General features: G+C 53.5%; 5 protein-coding genes across 5 annotated transcripts; 2 read left to right on the forward strand and 3 right to left on the reverse strand.

Annotated features, from left to right (window-relative positions):
• Window positions 1-1,788: 1,788 nt before the first annotated feature.
• Window positions 1,789-6,491, forward strand: CONPUDRAFT_146860 (uncharacterized protein). The gene is made up of 3 exons (XM_007775476.1): window positions 1,789-3,281; window positions 3,343-6,058; window positions 6,116-6,491. Exons 1-2 carry the CDS (start codon window positions 2,023-2,025, stop codon window positions 6,008-6,010), a joined length of 3,927 nt encoding a protein of 1,308 aa, XP_007773666.1. The 5' UTR covers window positions 1,789-2,022; the 3' UTR covers window positions 6,011-6,058; window positions 6,116-6,491.
• Window positions 6,492-6,892: 401 nt separating this feature from the next.
• Window positions 6,893-8,626, reverse strand: CONPUDRAFT_158472 (uncharacterized protein; the record flags this gene model as incomplete). The annotated part of the gene is made up of 1 exon (XM_007775477.1): window positions 6,893-8,626. One exon carries the CDS (start codon window positions 8,624-8,626, stop codon window positions 6,893-6,895), a length of 1,734 nt encoding a protein of 577 aa, XP_007773667.1.
• A 592-nt stretch (window positions 8,627-9,218) lies between these two features.
• CONPUDRAFT_64055 (HET-domain-containing protein) lies at window positions 9,219-10,025 on the forward strand (the record flags this gene model as incomplete). Its single annotated transcript, XM_007775120.1, has 1 exon — window positions 9,219-10,025. A coding segment is annotated over one exon (807 nt), but the record flags the coding sequence as incomplete, so codon positions are not given.
• A 1,554-nt stretch (window positions 10,026-11,579) lies between these two features.
• On the reverse strand, window positions 11,580-13,234 carry CONPUDRAFT_76787 (uncharacterized protein; the record flags this gene model as incomplete). The annotated part of the gene is made up of 10 exons (XM_007775478.1): window positions 11,580-11,668; window positions 11,827-11,858; window positions 11,940-12,279; window positions 12,334-12,393; window positions 12,569-12,600; window positions 12,746-12,774; window positions 12,826-12,870; window positions 12,999-13,018; window positions 13,086-13,118; window positions 13,168-13,234. The coding sequence occupies 10 exons, from the start codon at window positions 13,232-13,234 to the stop codon at window positions 11,580-11,582; spliced, it is 747 nt and encodes a 248-aa protein (XP_007773668.1).
• Window positions 13,235-14,788: 1,554 nt separating this feature from the next.
• Window positions 14,789-16,776, reverse strand: CONPUDRAFT_64481 (cytochrome P450; the record flags this gene model as incomplete). The annotated part of the gene is made up of 10 exons (XM_007775145.1): window positions 14,789-15,002; window positions 15,057-15,179; window positions 15,238-15,262; window positions 15,312-15,458; window positions 15,511-15,613; window positions 15,666-15,788; window positions 15,838-16,087; window positions 16,141-16,266; window positions 16,322-16,555; window positions 16,619-16,776. 10 exons carry the CDS (start codon window positions 16,774-16,776, stop codon window positions 14,789-14,791), a joined length of 1,503 nt encoding a protein of 500 aa, XP_007773335.1.
• Between the last annotated feature and the right edge of the window lies 1 nt (window position 16,777).

Consider the following 16,777-nt stretch of genomic DNA (forward strand, 5'->3'; position numbering starts at 1 on the left):
TCGACTACTTACCTGCCGCCGAGTTCGCGTTCAATAACGCAGAAAACGCGTCCACCAAGCAGACGCCGTTTTTTGCCATGACTGGATTCCACCCTGTTTTCGAACCTCGTATCACCGACGCTGACACTTCTTCTGTTCCAGCTGCTGCCGACCTCGCCTCTCGACTCAAACGCATTCACGCTGAGCTGCGCGCTGAGCTCACCCATGCGCAAGAGGTGCAGTCACGCGCATACGACCAGCATCGTGATCCGTCCCCGGATCTCACACCCGGTCAACTCGTCTGGCTCTTGCGTCGCAACATCAAGACCACACGGCCATCCAACAAGCTCGACCATCGTCGACTAGGCCCTTATCCTGTTGTTCGTGCCGTTGGCACTCGTGCATACGAGCTACGTCTTCCTTCTTATTTGTCTCGCCTTCACCCCGTTTTCCATATCTCCCTCCTTGAGCCCTACAAAGATCCTACTGAGTTCCATGGTCATGCAGAACCTCAGCCCTTTGAGCTGTTTGCTGACGACGACCCCGCTACGCACGTCGCCGCTATTCTCGATGCTCGCAAGACTGGCCGCCGTTACGAGTACCTTGTACACTACCACGACCGTCCTGCCGATGAAGACGCTTGGATCCCGCTCTCCGACATTCCACGCACGGCCGATGAGCTGCTCGAGCGCTTCCACCGCCGTCACCCGCGCGCACCTCGGCCAACGCGTCTTGTTTTGGATCGCTCTTATTTGGTGATACCTTCCCCCACTTCTCCTTCACTTCCTACGCTCGCTCCCCTTGTCCCAGATGCCCCCCTCCATGGTGCTGCAGTCCCTCGCGCCACCTCACGCTCTCCGACACCACCGCCGCTTCGTGAAGACCCTCGCACGCTCTATGTTCCGCCTTCGTCAACAACACTTCGTTCTGGTCGTGTCTCTCGCCCCGCCAATCGCCTCAACCTATAGCCGTCCAGCATCGCTTTCTCACCTCAAGTTCGACGCTGGAAGGGGGATGATGTAACGGTGCAGGCCGTTACAATTACGTAGTCATATTGCTCACGTTGTCGCGGCCGGTAGCTTTCCCTCACGGAGGGTTTTGACGCACCCGTGCCTTAACTATATAGTTGGCGCTCGTTTATTCTCACGCATCCGTAGCTAGTTAGAAGTACTATTGTTTTGTATGTTTTCTCTTCGTCTACTCAACGCCAGTATTCGCTGCCATTCTACTCGTTCTATTCCATTACTCCTCGTCTCGCTCGTTTCGGCTTCTCTCGTCTCGACATCAACCCCCGGCACCGTTACAGGTGGCCGCAGGGGTCGCAGACCTAGGATTGAGTTGTGCTGATAGCTCATGTCTACGTCACGTTTTACGCCATGAGGTCGGGCGTTTGTATTTGGCTCAAGAGGGCGTGCGGTTTATAGGGTGACGCAGGTCTTGCATGGTCTGCGCATCTGAGGAGGTTTGATGATATAGTAGATGATGTCTGAGCGCGAGCTTGAGCCTAGGTTCATCAGCACAACGTTCTCGACCGTCGCTGTCGGGCCAAAAAAGCTTCCGTCGCCGGCCAAGAGACGCCGAGTGTGGGCGTCAACGTGCCCGATCGCCGAATGGAGCTCATCCGTCACCGGCAATATTGCCTGATATAGAAGGAGGAATCCTGCGAGGCCGGGCCAGCCGCCGTAAGGGACGCAGCGCCTCGTGGACATCTTTGGCTCTCGCCTTTCATTTCCTCGCCCACCGCCCTTTTCTCCCTTTCTTACGCTCTCCTGCTCTTGCCTTGCCTTTGGGCACCATCCAAGAGGGCACGCACGCACGACACGACAGATAACGGCCCAGCTCTTGATACAAACACAAGTCACGTTTGACGAAATTACACATCTTAGTCATCGTTCATCATCTTTGACGCATCTATCACAACAACGAACTACGTAACGAAAAGGGTCTTGCAAAGATCTGTGGCACGCTACGACACCTCATACGACGACGCACGATACACTCCTATCGATACTTTGACGCATCTTCCACGCGCATACGACCACCATGCCACAGCGATACCGCTACCGCAACTCCAACTCGGTCGTCTATGACCGTGCCACCGCCGACTCTGGCGATGCATCATCGTCGTCAGCACCTCTCGGATCGTCCAGTGGCGGTGGAAGCCCGAGACGGCGTCGGCATATCCGCGAAGTCGAGTGGGCGACGGGGCGAGAGATTTGGGAGCGCGTGCCAGGAAGCGAGGGCATAGACAGGACCGATGAGGACCGGGAAAGAGAGAGACGAGGAGAAGAGGATAGAGAGGGAGAGGTGGAAACGGACATAGGCTACGCAGACGAAGACGCAGACGACTCGCTCGTCCTCTCAGACCTCGTCCGCACGGGCGAGGCCTCGCGCCTCCGCAGGCGCGGCGCCATCCTCCGCATCGACCATGCCCATCGCGAGTCGCGCTCTTCGGCTGGCTCGGGGCCGGGCATCCCAGGGCGTCGGACGTCGTATGCACCTGCAGCGTCGAGCTTGCCCGGGGCGGACGCGGGCGCGGGGTCAGGAGGCGGAGGCAATAGAGGGTTGTCGCGCTCGCCGACCTGGCTCCCGTTCGAGCGCGAGAGGGAGCGCGGCGGAACGGCGGGGAGTGCGAGTGCGTTCTTCAACTACGACTACGACGTCGATTACGACGCGGTCCCGTACAACCTCACCGGTGGTCTACCCAACGATGACCCCGACGGGGAGCTGTACGATCCCAATCCGGAGCTGGACCCGTCCACCATCAATCCTGCGTACAGCCCGGTGTTCCCAGGTCTGGATCTCACGTACGCCCTCGAGCCAGAGGGAGATGCGGACGCGGACGCGGCGTTTGACATGGCAGCGCAGGCGCCCCCCATGCCTGCGCCGGACGACAGCTACACGTACACGCTCACATGCGGCGGACCGCTCCCTGCGGCAGAGGCGGAAGAGCTCGAGGACACGGACACGTTCGCGAGTGTGCATGGGTGGGGGAAGAAAAGGGGGCCGTTTGTGCCTGCTATCCTTCCGGACCAGGTGCCTTCGTCATCGACGGCTTCGACATCATCGCACACACGCACGAAGAGAGCTAGGAGCACAGGCTGTGGCGCGGTACTGCACGTCGCAGCTGCGCCGCGCACGCGTGCGGGAGTGTGGGTTGCCCGGGCCGCTGCGACCTCCGCCGTCGGTGGCGTCGGAAGTGCGCACGCTGGCGCAGGCAGTGGACGCCGTGCGGTTGGGGGCTTGGGGCGCGTGAGGAGCGCCTGTGGGTGTATACGAGAAGGAGTGGCTTGCGTGATCTGGTGCGTCCCTCCTTTTATACTGTCATCTTTCCCATTCCTAACAACCGTTGCTGCTTACCAGTGGCAACGTCATCGGCACGCGCTACCGCCCGTGCCAAGCAGCGAGCGAAGGCCTCTTCGCGAGCGCTGCGCGGCGTACACCCGGGAGCACGACGCACGGGGCGAGGCGCATTCGCGCACCGGAGGGACCAGAGTATTGGCATGCAAGAGCGCCATCGCCGTCGCCTTCTTCCTCCTCCTCATCGACGGTCTCCTCAACGTCGACGCGGCCGGAGCTCGCGCATCGCGTGACGAACATACCGTATTTCCCGACGTCGTCGGGCGCACAGTCCCCCGACGGCGACGGCGACGGCGACGATGCGCAGGCGACACCGACACCGACGCTCGGTGGCGGATGGAGTACATCCAACACACAGCAAACAGGGGAATCGCGCCAGACCCAGACCCAAACTCAGGCGCAGGCGCAGGCGCGGTCCCGCCCGCAGTACATCTACACCTTCCTCGCGCGCTCTGTCTCGTCCTACCCGTCTCTCGACTTCCCGACGGCATTGCAGACCCCGTCAACGCCGATGTCGTCGTGGGCAGCTGCGGGCGCGGGTGTGGGTGCGGGTGCCGGAGTAGGGGCGGGACTGCGCGCGTCGGCGCCCGCGGGCGGGTGGGGGTTCACGTCGGAGTATACGGCGCCTGAGCTGCTGCGCTATGCGTCGGGGGACAGCTATGGCGGGTACGAGAGCTGGTATACGCCGCGCAGTGATTTTGAGCGTGGGGGTGGTGGTGTGCCCGAGGGCGAGGGTGAGGATGCGGCTGGGGTAGCGGGTGGGGCTGGGGTGTCGGGTGAGGCGGGGGATAGGAGTGGGCGGAGTAGTGTGTATGGTGGGACGGTGTATCGGGGGAGGATTGGGACGACGTATGGGAGGCGGAGGCGGGTGGGCGACTGGGTGGGTGCAGAAGCGGATGGGGTCGGAGATGGGCTGGGAGAGAGGGGGGGTGGGCGAGCGAGGAGCAGGAGTGTGGGGAGTAACGGGACGATCATCATTCCCGACCTGCAGGAGCGCGGGAGGGAGTATCGCGTTCGCTCGGCGAGGTCGAGTCCTGATCTTGAGATCGGCGCGCGGGGACCGAACGGGACGGTTATCGTTGGGAGCTTGTCCAGGCGCGGCTCGATGGAGTTTGGGGAGTCGGCTAGAGGGCAGGTGGAAGAGCCGAGGCGGGAGGGCGCCGACGACGAAGACAGGACGCCGATTATCCCCCCGGATGTGCTGCAACGGTTCATGCGCCGGCCAGAGGACAGTCGTGATCATCGCCTCGAAGATGTACGCTCAGAGGCGTTCTCTGATCGATCGCGTACCAATTCGGTTGGCTCTTCGACGGGTGCGCTTGTCGGTGTTCCGCTTGAGCCGACGCCGCTCGCCATTCGGGCTGTTGTGGAGCGTGTCACGGACGCATCGACACTCGCGCTGCCTTACACCAATACAAATCCGCCACCCGGCGCCGACGGAGGTGGAGGTGGAGTTGAGAGCGAAAACGGAGACAGACCAGCTTGGGAGAATAGCGCAGAGCAAGAACCAGACTCAAACTTGGACCGCGAACGATGGAGTGAGCTGGTCGTTCAGCGCATGCGCAGTCCTTCCAATTCTGCGCCTGCTCCCGATCCTAGACGGGCGTCGACATCGCGCGACCGGTCGCAGGCACTACCGTTCTGGCCGCGCGTCGACAGCGCAAGCGACATGAGCGACCTCGAGCTCGAACCAGAATTAGGATCAAGAACCACCGAGCCAGAGATGGGCGCCGGCGTCTCGTGGCGCGAGCCGTTTCGTCGACGAGACAACCGAGATGCGGGGCGCGAACGCGAACGAAGGGATAGTCCCGGTCGCTCATCCTCGCCTGCCCGCCGCCCTCTTCCCGCCCCGACCCCACCTCGCTCGTCGACGCTGATCATCAGGCGGAGCGTCGAGCTGCGCGAGCCTGCGCCTGTCCCTGTCCCTGCGGTCTCCGATCCCATGCCCGTCTCCGGCGTTGGTTCTGGACCCAGCGTTGGTGCCAGTCCTGGTGTCAACGGGGTCGGGGCGGGTGGACCGACGTCCTTGCTCGACCGCGGGATCACGGCTTCCCCGAGCGAATACGGCGACGTTCTCCTCCCGCGCACTGCGTCGCCCGCGCGCGAGTTCGCGTACCCGTATTCGTACCCGTATCGCGCCCGGCTCAATGGCACAGGCACTGCACCAGAACCAGTACCAGCGCCAGCGACGCCGCGTGTGGGTTTTGGTGCGCGTGCAACCGCGGCGAGAACAGTACCGCGCGCGACGTCGACGTACGCGTCCGACTACACGTATATGCACGCATACGACGAGACGACGTACGCGTCGGGGCCGGGGTACACCGCCGCGGGTGTGCGGCTCGACGCGGACGGGGACGTCGTGCCGCCCTCGTCCGGCGGCGGATATGGGTATAGCGCATCGAGGACCGTTTCGCGCTCGCCTTCTCGTTCGAGGTCGCCGACGAGGGCGCGGTGGCGCACGAATACGAACGCGTATGGTGTATCTGGGGCGAGGTATTTGAATGCGGACGGTGATGCGTACTCGGACGTCCCCACCGAGGTGGATGGGGATGGGGATGGGGATGGGGAGATGGATGCGGATGGAGATAAGGTCGATCCGAGTCGGCCGAGGGTGGGTGTGAGGGTTGGTCTGCGCGTTGGCCGGGGGAGGGTTATTTGGCCCGAGCGGTGAGGTTGGGCTGTGGATTGTCGGGTTGCCATGGGTTTTTGGTCCTTGGATGTGCGTCTGCTGTTTTACTTTTATGGTTTGTGTGCTCATCTTGGATTGTTGATTTAGTGCATTTCCCCTTTACCTCTCGAGATCGAGCATCCAGTCAGACCTCATGTGCATGTTTCATGTTTTCGCCTCTCCATTCTATCCCATTGTCACTTCCATCCATAAACTCCTCGGCTGACGGTTGACCCCGTCTCACTTCATCGTCTCGAAACTGGCTCCACTCCATCTCGCACTTGTTTTTCTCACATCTCATATCTTATATCACGATTGATCTTGCTTCTCCAGTCGACTGTACCCCTACTCCTCTGCAGGTTGCTCTCGTCCATTTGCTTTTTGGATGCTGCTATAATCGTCGCTTTTGCTGTTTTTGTTTAAAGCTTTGTGGATGGTTTTCCGTTGTATATGTGCGCACGTTCTATTAATCCAAGCGTTTCTGTCATGCAAAAGCGAAGCGATGTCAGGAACATGTACAGATCAAGGTCCAAGAACAAGGGATAAACGTCATATGGATATGGCACTCGGCAGTAAGGGTCTGCGCCTTTCTCTTCCTCTTACCACGCCTCCTCTGGACGATATCACTTTTGCCGCCTAAACATGGCGGGATTCTAGGTATTAGAAGTGGCTTTCTTGTGTCCTGCGTCAAAAACTGAGCTGGTGGTCAGTCATCTCCTTGTCGGGTGGGTCCCGACGAGGATCGGCGTCGGTCCCCGCGGTGGTAGAGGCAGAGACAGGCACGTCGTGGAATAATATCGCAGCCAAACCCACACATTTACTCTCCGGTGAGACATGATCGTTCAAGAAGAGCACGTTACTGCATACAGCCTTGTAGTCGTAAATTTACAATGTTTCGTTGTCCATACGTCCCTCAAACGAGAAATATTGGTTCTTGAACCAGACGCAAGTCTCTTCGGAGACTGGTGGACCATCGTGCACGATAACGTTGCGGATGCGATGACGAGTCTTAAGCATACGTCGCAGAGCATCCCATGAGAAATTAGACCGCGACAGATATAGTGAGCGTAAGCGTGGACAAACAGCGCTGTCCTCGAAGGCCCTCTCCCTGGCTTTGATTCGTTTCTTCAGCTCGGCAATCTTCTTCCGATGCATGTTCACCCAGTGCTCGGGGTCATCGTGTGCTCTAAGCACGTCATCGGTGGTGTACTCTACGGCATCGAGCTGCGTTAGCTCTGCCCTCGCTTCTACGACATCTGGGGCGCCCTCCACGGATTTAACTGCCATGGCATCGAAGACGTCGTCAGGAATCTGCGGGCAGTCTGTTATGTGAAGTTCTTGGCCGGACCACCGAGCGAGGACGGGACGCATGTCCCCGTGCGAGGCGGAGTCGATGTCAGTGAGCGTGAGTTTCGAGCCGTACGCTGTCCGTGGCGATCGTTCCACCATCGAGTCCCTGCGCATGAGGGCTGAAGCGAGTAGTTCCTCGGATGGGAGTGCACACTTGGAAATACACAATTCCGAAGTCGCATATCGGATACGTCCTAGGGTATCAGCCACCAGAGCGCCATTGTCGTATTCTGAGTTCTTCAAACATAATGACGTCTTGACATCTAGAAGGGAATCTCTTCGATCGGGTCCGAGGAGTGGCATCGGTGGTTGGACGTGCTCGTTGATGTCCTCGTCAAACTGCACAGCCTTGAGGGTGAGATTGACGAGCTTCCTCATGCTAGATAAATCCCCGAGAGCTCGCATGAACTCTCGCCGCCGTACTCCCGATACGGCAACAGGAGGGTATGGAAGGTATGCTGCAATGCTAACGCCGATTGGGATTACTATTGTATAGGGAGTCCGCCCGCTTAACGAAACCCTCTGAGGGTATCCTGCTCGCCGACCTCCGGCTTCCGCTGTCCAGTCTTCGAAGTACGGCACTAGGCTCATGAAGCTCCTTGCGTCGACCACGATGTCAACAAGGTGGGAAAATGTCGGCACAGTGCCTCCGCCAATACGTAGCGGGTCGGTAAAATCAGCGTTGGCCGCAACAAGGCCCAGAAGTCGGACGTCCGAGATGTCGTTCCACGAGGCGTCGATAAACTGACTAGCGGCGACGAGTGACGAACGGAAGGAGAGAAGGAGAAAGAGAGCGCTGTCTTGGTAGTTGAAGCAGTCCAAATCTCCAGACACGCTCAGGTCACGGAGTGTGCGCATGATATGCATGGTGCGCCGCTGCTCTTGTGCGGGGGTGATATTTGAGTGGCTGGAGGTTAAGAGCTGCACCGTCTTGACCTTTCGAGGGCACGCTGCGAGGAGCTGGGGAAGGTATGGTGGCGTCGCCGTCGGAAGATCAACGAGAATGGTAATGCCGGGCCTCACGGCGTCTTCTCCATCTTCGTACTCCCCGACCCGTCGCCAGTAGTGGTCATCCTCGGTGAGGATGTTAAACCATCGGACACAAACCGCTGCGGGCCCCCATGGAAAGAGCTTCCGAGGGTCGTGAGGCGTGTAGTACCAAGGCTGCGTCGGATGTTTGGTCGATTCCTGAATAATGTCAAAGACTTCAATCAAAGTTTCCGTGGGCAGATCATTGATTGAGGTTCGGAGGATGAGACGGTTTTCCATAGTCGTCGTAGGAAGTTTGAAAGGCGCCGGTATACTCTGAGGATGAAGCTGTGTTGACAACGAACAAAGGAGGATCTGGTAAAGGGTTAAGTTTGCGAGTGACGCGTGTTGTATGTAACAAGGGAAACAATCATGTACAAACAAACATTGTGGCAAAAATAAAATCATCCGGCACGCATATCAAGTCAGGCAGCTCACTCCTTGTCGTCAGTCGCTCGATTGAGCACTGAAGTTGTATCTTGTGAGTAACCCTCGAAACATAACACCTCGCTGCATTCGCACCTGCCACTCAGGCGAGACGTGTCATTACAGTTGTTGCCGATCAAGAAGCACGACTGACGCCCTCCTGGTCGAAGGCAACCATAACATCTCCCCCATCGCAACTTACAAAGAATGATCCAGTGCGTCCATGAACTCTCACTATCCTTGGTCGTGCAATTATCATGTTTTCAGGTCAGGAAGAACTTCTTTGGAGCCCTACAAGGACGCCATCCGCCGAGAATTTAAGCGATATGTCAATAACGACATACCGATACACATCATCCAGTGCAACGACATTGAAGGTTTGAAGCTCGTTAACCGTAACGAGGTGATGGATTATTTTCAGCCTCATGTGAGCCGGCGTATAGATCGCCTCCAACTCGATGAGATCAAGTCTTATCCTCCATCCTGTGATGACGACTACATAGCCAACCAGATCATCAGAAAACTAGTCCAATTTGCCATTCTCTCACATAGATGGTCTCGCGACGAACTCTCATACAAGGACCTCCGGAAACAACGTGGTCTTAAAGGCGCTGGGTGGACCAAACTGGTCAGCTTCTGCCTCGAGGCAGTGCTCCACGGAATGCAATTTGCGTGGATCGACACGTGCTGCATTGACAAATCCAGCAGCGCAGAGCTCGACGAGTCTATTCGGTCCATGTTCAAATGGTATAGAAACTCGACCCTCTGCATTATTTACCTCGAACAGACTATGTCATTAGCGGACATGGCTGGAGATGAGTGGTTCCGAAGAGGTTGGACTCTACAGGAGCTTTTAGCTCCGGAACGAGTCCTGTTTTATAATAAGGAGTGGGACCGTCTCACTCCATCTTTGGTAGCGGATGATAAGGATCCATCTCCACTCAGCGAAGTCTTTGATATAGTATCAGAAGCGACGGGAATACCTGTACAAGAGCTGGTGAAGTTCGAACCATCTCCCCGGGAAGTCGACCAGCGTATGACGTGGGCGGCAAAGCGGGAGGTCACAAGGCAGGAGGATGCAGCATACTCACTCATGGGAATTTTCGACGTCTCGATATCAACGGCATACGGAGAGGGTCTTGATCGGGCATTCTGCCGTCTCGTCGAAGCCATCATGCTATCTGGAAGCGACTCTTCTGTTCTCAACTGGGGCGGTTTACCGGCGAAGAACCACTCAACAGAATGCATGCCTGCATCACCAGCGAGCTATCAAACCCGTTTAACGCGGAATCCGAAGAACGTGTGCAAATTGAATATTGCGCTCACAAGCATGGGTCTACGTGTTCCTCTAATCGTCTTACCTCTGAACTCCTTGGAGTCGTGTCGCGAAGAAAACACCGTTACTTTCTCGTTCAACGACCCTCAGACTTCTTTCCCCGCCCTGATATTTACCGCAACGATGCTGGGCGAACTTTTGGACATGTTGGTTCTGATTGTAGGAGGATTTAAATTCGCCCTCGGCGTCACAGGTCATACGTTTATCAGGGCCAGCGGTGAAGCAGAAGTTTCATTAGCGATTTTCTCGCCCCTGATTGGATGGTTGCTTAAGGACGACTCTGATACTGAACCAGGTACACTACGAACAGAGACGGGGAAATCATGGAGTAGAGTTCCGACCACGCCGATACTTATTCATTTTGCTGGTGATGAACCTTTGATACTCGACAAGTCTATGCTACATACAGTATACTTGTAGGCATAGAATCCGGCTTTCTTGACGTATAATCAGGAGCTATGGATTACATAGGCATTACGCTGGGGATAGTGAGGAGATCGTCTAATCCAAGGAGTACTATATATAACTAATGGCTGGGACGACTAACACTGACAATGAAAATGAAGACAAGGCAAGGATACACTGCCAAGTCAATGTCACGTATGCAGGCTCTGCTGGAAGATTGGCTTAAAAAAGCCCTCTCGTTAGAGAGTTCGAGTGATCCATCACAGGACGTTCGGCATAAAGATCACCCACGCGTACATTGATTTTTGTATACAAAGAAAAATCAACGTACAGATGCACGATGACAGAGTCCCGGATGCTATGGCAAATCTCGAGAATATTTCGTAGAGAATCCCGTGAGAGGCTGGACCCGGATAAGCAAAAGAGATTTCCTGAGATCCAAACACTCGTCTCCTAGGCTTCCAGGCTCCGTGAGGTAATGGGCTCGGTAGCCGGATAATCTGACATCCTCAATCTAACTGAATGTGATTGTGGTCTATACCCCTTGATCTGGTTTGTATTATTATGCAACGCTACCGAGAACTATATGTGGCCAGATTAGGCTCCTTCAACCCAATCTATGTGTACGATGGTGGCTAGCGAAGACCATTGACGCAGATATATCAGCTGTATTTGCAGCTTGCACATCTTGGTCATGTTCTCGCCTAACCGCAGTCACCATCCGTGGTCCTACAACCCCGAATGAAACATATTTAAATGTGGTGAATGTTATCCAACATGAAAGCTACCATTCTAGCACGTTTTTTATGTTTTGGTAGCACGTATAGCTGCCGCTCTATCCTGTGCATATTGCACTGTGTCACAAACTGGAGTATATTAACGTATGACCCCAGGACGCTATAGTACTAGTGAGTGGGGGCATCTCCACGGCGAGCGCTCTCTCTAATATATCGCTGCATCCCTTTTCCTGCTTTCCGCCTGAGTGCTTCTCCTTTGCTCCGCCGATGTTGATTCCCTTCTCCCGTCCTAACTTCCGTCCTCGATTCCCGACACAGTGGCAAATTGCAACGTCGGCAAATCAGTTAGGTTGGAACCCTGCACATCTCTCTCATGCTCTTGACGAATATCAAGCATCATCCATGGCCCAATCATTCCGTAGAGCACATACTTCATATTAGTGAATGATATCTGATATAAACCCTCGAACTTGATGTCATAACACAATTCGGGCCAAGTCAGAATCGGATGCAAAGATACAAAGCAACTCGCTCACCCGGTCTATCGATGGAGCTCGCTGCTGTATTGCTGTGAAAGAAAAGATGAATACCGCGCTATGATGTGCAACGTTTTTGTCATAGAAGTGAACGTAGAAACTTTGGTACTCACACAAGAAAGTAGATCATGTTTCCCCTGATTAGTGCTGTAGCCAGACGACCAATTGTTCGTGTCCGTAGCGTAACGCAGCTGTCTTTGAGGTGGACAGCGGTGTAGTACAGAATCATGATGCACATAATGACTTCGAAGAGGAGAACTGCCCAATCAACCAGAGGGGTTGTAACAATCTTTATTCTGTCTGACAGCTCAGGCGAGAACCTTATGGTGTCCACGACCCAAATGAGCCCATTTAGAATATTGATGCATTGTACGGTGGCGAAGGTGATTCCCAAGGCAAGTTTGAGGCGCCGAGACTTTCCGAAGAGTATGTAAACTCGCAATGCCATCATCCCTATTTAATATCGTAATCATCAAGAGCACATGAGCAGAAATGAGCCTCACGAACCTTGCAGTAAGAATATTATAATCCACGATGAAACTTCGTTCAAAACATTGATCTTGTTCCCTATATAATTGCAAGGCTGGTCAGATACAAGCAAATGAATGAACCCGTTCACTGACACCTATCTACCTGTCAACAATCATAACTCATTTTGACATATGGATTGGGACATACGTCTTGAATGGAAAATATGTATGGTAAGTGAATCGCGTCATCCAAACATTCTTTGACCACATACTTGGGTAGAGATAATAAAACCGAATTTTTGAACTACAGTGCAAATTGTGTCCAAGTACACGTTAAAGAGATAAGTAGACGCACCACAGTCAATACTGGAATGAATCATATTGAACGATTCGAATTTGGATATTAGATTCCCATGCCTCAAATTACATTGAAACAGAAACAGACCCACATTGACCAAAATATACCACCATAACGAAGCTTAAGTGAACATAGGTTGGCAAAGATCATAACAGACTGAGGACTGCTCACCCCAGCGTAGACAAGCGCCATCTTGAAGTTCTTCCTACTAGTAGACTGAAGACTTGACGCATCAGTGTCACAGTCCAAGGGAATAGGTATAAATACTGACACAAAGGAGCTCCACCTGTTTGAACGAGTTCCAGGCGTCCATACGTTCGCTAAATCATGAGAATTCGACACACCTCATCTTCGATGCTTATCACTGGACCCATGTGAAATATATCAAGCACTATCTGAATAGAAGGATGTAGAAGCATAAGGTCACTCACTATAGCTGTAAATCACTACTGTGACCCCGGAGACTAAATCATGCTGAGTTGATAGAATGGAGAATACCCCGAAGAAACGTACATCTGGCTAAGTTCGGAATAAAATTTTGCTCTTCAGCGAGCGAGATAAGAGCTGAGTCCGAATTCATGGTCCGGAGGATATGTCTTTGAAGGATACGGGAATACCTAGAGAACCTCAACACCCACAATATATATAGTTTTCGCGACGTGAGAACATTGTGGAAGAGGTCCCAAAAAGGCCAGGGCTCCCTGATTCTCGACCCCTTAGAGGGACCTCTCATCAATGTCATCGCCTACAAAGCTCGTTGGAGCGTCGAGAGATCCATATGGCTAAGTAAGGTTATGATGCGTATATTAAAGAGCGCCTTTTTAATCTCAGGGAAGCGAACAGGAAGTCAACGATCACCGGTAAAGGCTCAATCGTTCGAGAAGAACATGCATCGCAGTTTAACTTTGATGGACATTTTGCTATTTTCTCCAACTTCCACGTTAGATATAAACGCATGAACGTCCTCGGGTATTCAAGCTGCGCCGCCTCACGACAAAATTCCCATCACAATGTTGAACGTCACGGGAGTATTGGTTTGCGAGTTATGCCACTGCCGAGTATTAATCGACGTCGAAGGCAGTGGCCCCTGTATGCATGCAATATGTACATTTTAACAGTCGCAGCGCCGCTGCTCGGGCTCTGATATTTGACTGATGGAGTCCAAGGTGCTTTCGAGTAAGGTGTAGCCACTTCTCCACTCCGAGGAGGTGAAGGATGCCTGTACACGTCAGACGTAATGCAATACAAGAACGGATATCGTCCCATATTTAGCACACTAGAAGTTTGATAGAGGGACCGGCACGTATTGGGCACGTAACGATTTATGCAGACAGTAATCCACATTATAAGGTATCGGCGGTGGGTACTCCCAGCGTCTCAACCCCCTTTTTGAAATACCTCCTAGCGCTATGCCTCGTTGCTGTCTGCATGAAATGAAGGTATGCCAAAGATTAGATGTCAAACACTGAGGCTGGTACCATTCTCATACTCCATATTCCGCCAGTGCGAGTCATGAGACAGCATTTCACTCCAGTTACTTGTGATACCCGTTGGTTCCACCTTCAAGACACTGCACAAAAACGTGACTCGTTATTTAACCTTAGGGTGTGGTTTTAAATGCTCCCAGAGCTCTAAGACCAGTACTAGTCGTTCTTATATAGGCTGCGTTGACCTCACGCGGGATCAAATTGGCTTATGCCGAGTACAGCCATAGCAGGATCCAGGCGCGCCGGCGAAGACACCAGAGTTGCCCGATTGGCGCGAGCGTCAATATAACCGTGGATCGAGCACATTACATTGCAACAATTTCTTAATAACAGTGCCATTATTATTGTATAATCATCTCAAATAATGAGGTGAGCAAAGCTACCTCAGCTTTCATGATTACTTCGTTGTAGGCTGAGAAGTAGTATAAAAGCAAGTACTCTGCTACATTTCTCACGCCTTGAATATTGGGTAGAGACAAATCCATAATTACGTTATGATTGGCTGAAATTTCGTTATCTGATCGGCTGAGCATTGCCGCAACTCGGGTAAGTACTACAGTCAACTGTACTGCAGTAGCTTCGGTACGACATGGATTCAATATTCCTACGCTGCACTCGGTACTTAAATTTAAACCTTACAGTGTATCTCAATAGCTTTTCACAGCCGCTCGTAGCTCCATCCTGTCCATTCTCCGAGTCGGCTCAAATTTAATATCAAATGCCCGCTCGCGCGGAATGAATCCTCGCGAGTATGCGAATACATTGCCTGACGGTGATCGCATGGAGAGACGGAAGCTCCATAATATGAGGAGGGCAGTGATGAACAAAGAGCGGTTCGCAATGTGCAACCCTGGACAGGCCCTGACGTAGCAAAAGTTAGGTTGAGAGGGAGATGACGTGATGAGATAACATTACCTCCTCCCGAACCCATAGGGAAAGAACTTGAGATCGTCTCGAAAGTGACCTTCGCCGGTTATCCAGCGCTGAGGTTCAAAAGTATCGGGGTCGGGGAAGGTGTCGGGGTCTCGTGAGATTGCCCTATACCAAAACTTGTGAGTCTACTTTCCAGGCTTAGACTGAGGCTGTGTCGACTCACCAGTGATGACCGAACAACGTTGTTCCTGCGGGAATGCAGTAGCCCCCCTGTTTATGGATTAGATTCGAGTTTACCGAAGGGAATATGCCGAGGGCTTGCCCAGAAAATATCTTCGGTGGTCCTATGCGGTAAGCCGGGCGGTATTATAGGTCGCCACCGCATAGTCTCCGCGATGAACGCCCTAAGCTGTGGCAAAGAATCATGGTCTTCGAACGTTGGAGCTGTAGAGCTGTGAAACTCCAATAACAAAGAAGAGCATTTTAGAATACTAACGCCTATCCTTCCCGATGATAGCATCTATTTCTTCGTGAACCGCAGTCTGCGCCTCGGGATGTAGCGCTGCACACATTAGGATGATGCAGATACCAAGCGAAGTCTACAGAAGACACATAAGCTGTGAATTGTTCGAAGAAACGCATGCAATATACCGTATCTGAGCCAGCGGTGAAGAAGCCTCCTGTGAGAAACGCCATTTCTTTCTCCGTGAGGTTAACCTCAGCCTGGTTCTCTAATAGGAACTTGCTGAAAGATGGCTCTGCATCGCCGCTCGCCTATAGGCATGGAATGAGTATGATTCGGCGTGCGGATATCACCACTGACCATCTGACTCTTCACGCGGTCCAATTGGCGCATGTATAGTTCAGCGTCTTCTTTGTGCGCTTCCTTCAAGTCAGAAGCGTACCACGGAACATATTTCAAAAACGAATAAGACTCGACAAGATAAGCGCCAGGTTGCAGCGCTTTGCGTATATTGTTCATCGCACGCTGTACTCCTTGGACATCAGGATCGAGCGCGGAGGTTGGCGATGTTTTGCCGTAGGATATCTGGAGAATGACAGACGCTGCGTACCTGTAATGGAGTGTTGAAGTCTTGCTTTGCAAAAGCTGAAAGACGATGCTTACGTTTGGGCATGCAGTTGAAAGTCTTCGGGCGTATCGAGAAGGTGGATGACCATGTTGCGCGCGTGCGCCAACTGGATTGGCTGATATCTCTCGGCTGCCTTTGGCTGCAGGTGCGAATGAAGTGCCCTGTCTCAACCGCATGAGCATCGTATATTTATTAGGATAAGCGCTTGACACTTACTTGCGCATCTTCTTGAATCTCGGTCCAGCCGACGTAAATAGCAGACGAAGGCCTCCCGACAAAATCTCCCCCGCGGCTATGCTCCGTGGCCTATCGACAGATAAGGCGCCTTGCTTCTCCATGATGTCGACGGCAGCTTGATAGCGTCCAATGATGACGACATTTTGCCGGTGTTGCTTGAGTGTGATGATTGGGCCAAGTTCCTCGACCCATCGTGTTACTTGCAGGAAGGAGCTGTGATCACAATATTAAACCGGGTACACTCAACGTGTGTGATCGATAGGATGGACAACTTACTAGTCATATGGCATTGAGTGACCCTTGAACCAGTGGGCGCCAGGTGGACTGGGAGGGAGAGAGAGGCCCTGATGCTTCGAGGTTACGAGAAAGAAAGCACATGCAACGACTGCGGCAGCGATGACGCCTGATCCATAAACGCTCCAGTCTAAAAGCATG

The sequence above is a fragment of the Coniophora puteana genome (genome assembly GCF_000271625.1).
Source record: "Coniophora puteana RWD-64-598 SS2 unplaced genomic scaffold CONPUscaffold_14, whole genome shotgun sequence".
NCBI lineage: Eukaryota > Fungi > Basidiomycota > Agaricomycetes > Boletales > Coniophoraceae > Coniophora > Coniophora puteana.

Bases quoted from the DNA above. Each gene is read 5' to 3' on its own strand.
- CONPUDRAFT_146860 (XM_007775476.1), top strand. From the start codon at position 2,023: ATGCCACAGCGATACCGCTACCGCAACTCCAACTCGGTCGTCTATGAC. The intron at 3,282-3,342 runs GTGCGTCCCTCC...GCTGCTTACCAG, and splicing joins GGAGTGGCTTGCGTGATCTG to TGGCAACGTCATCGGCACGC.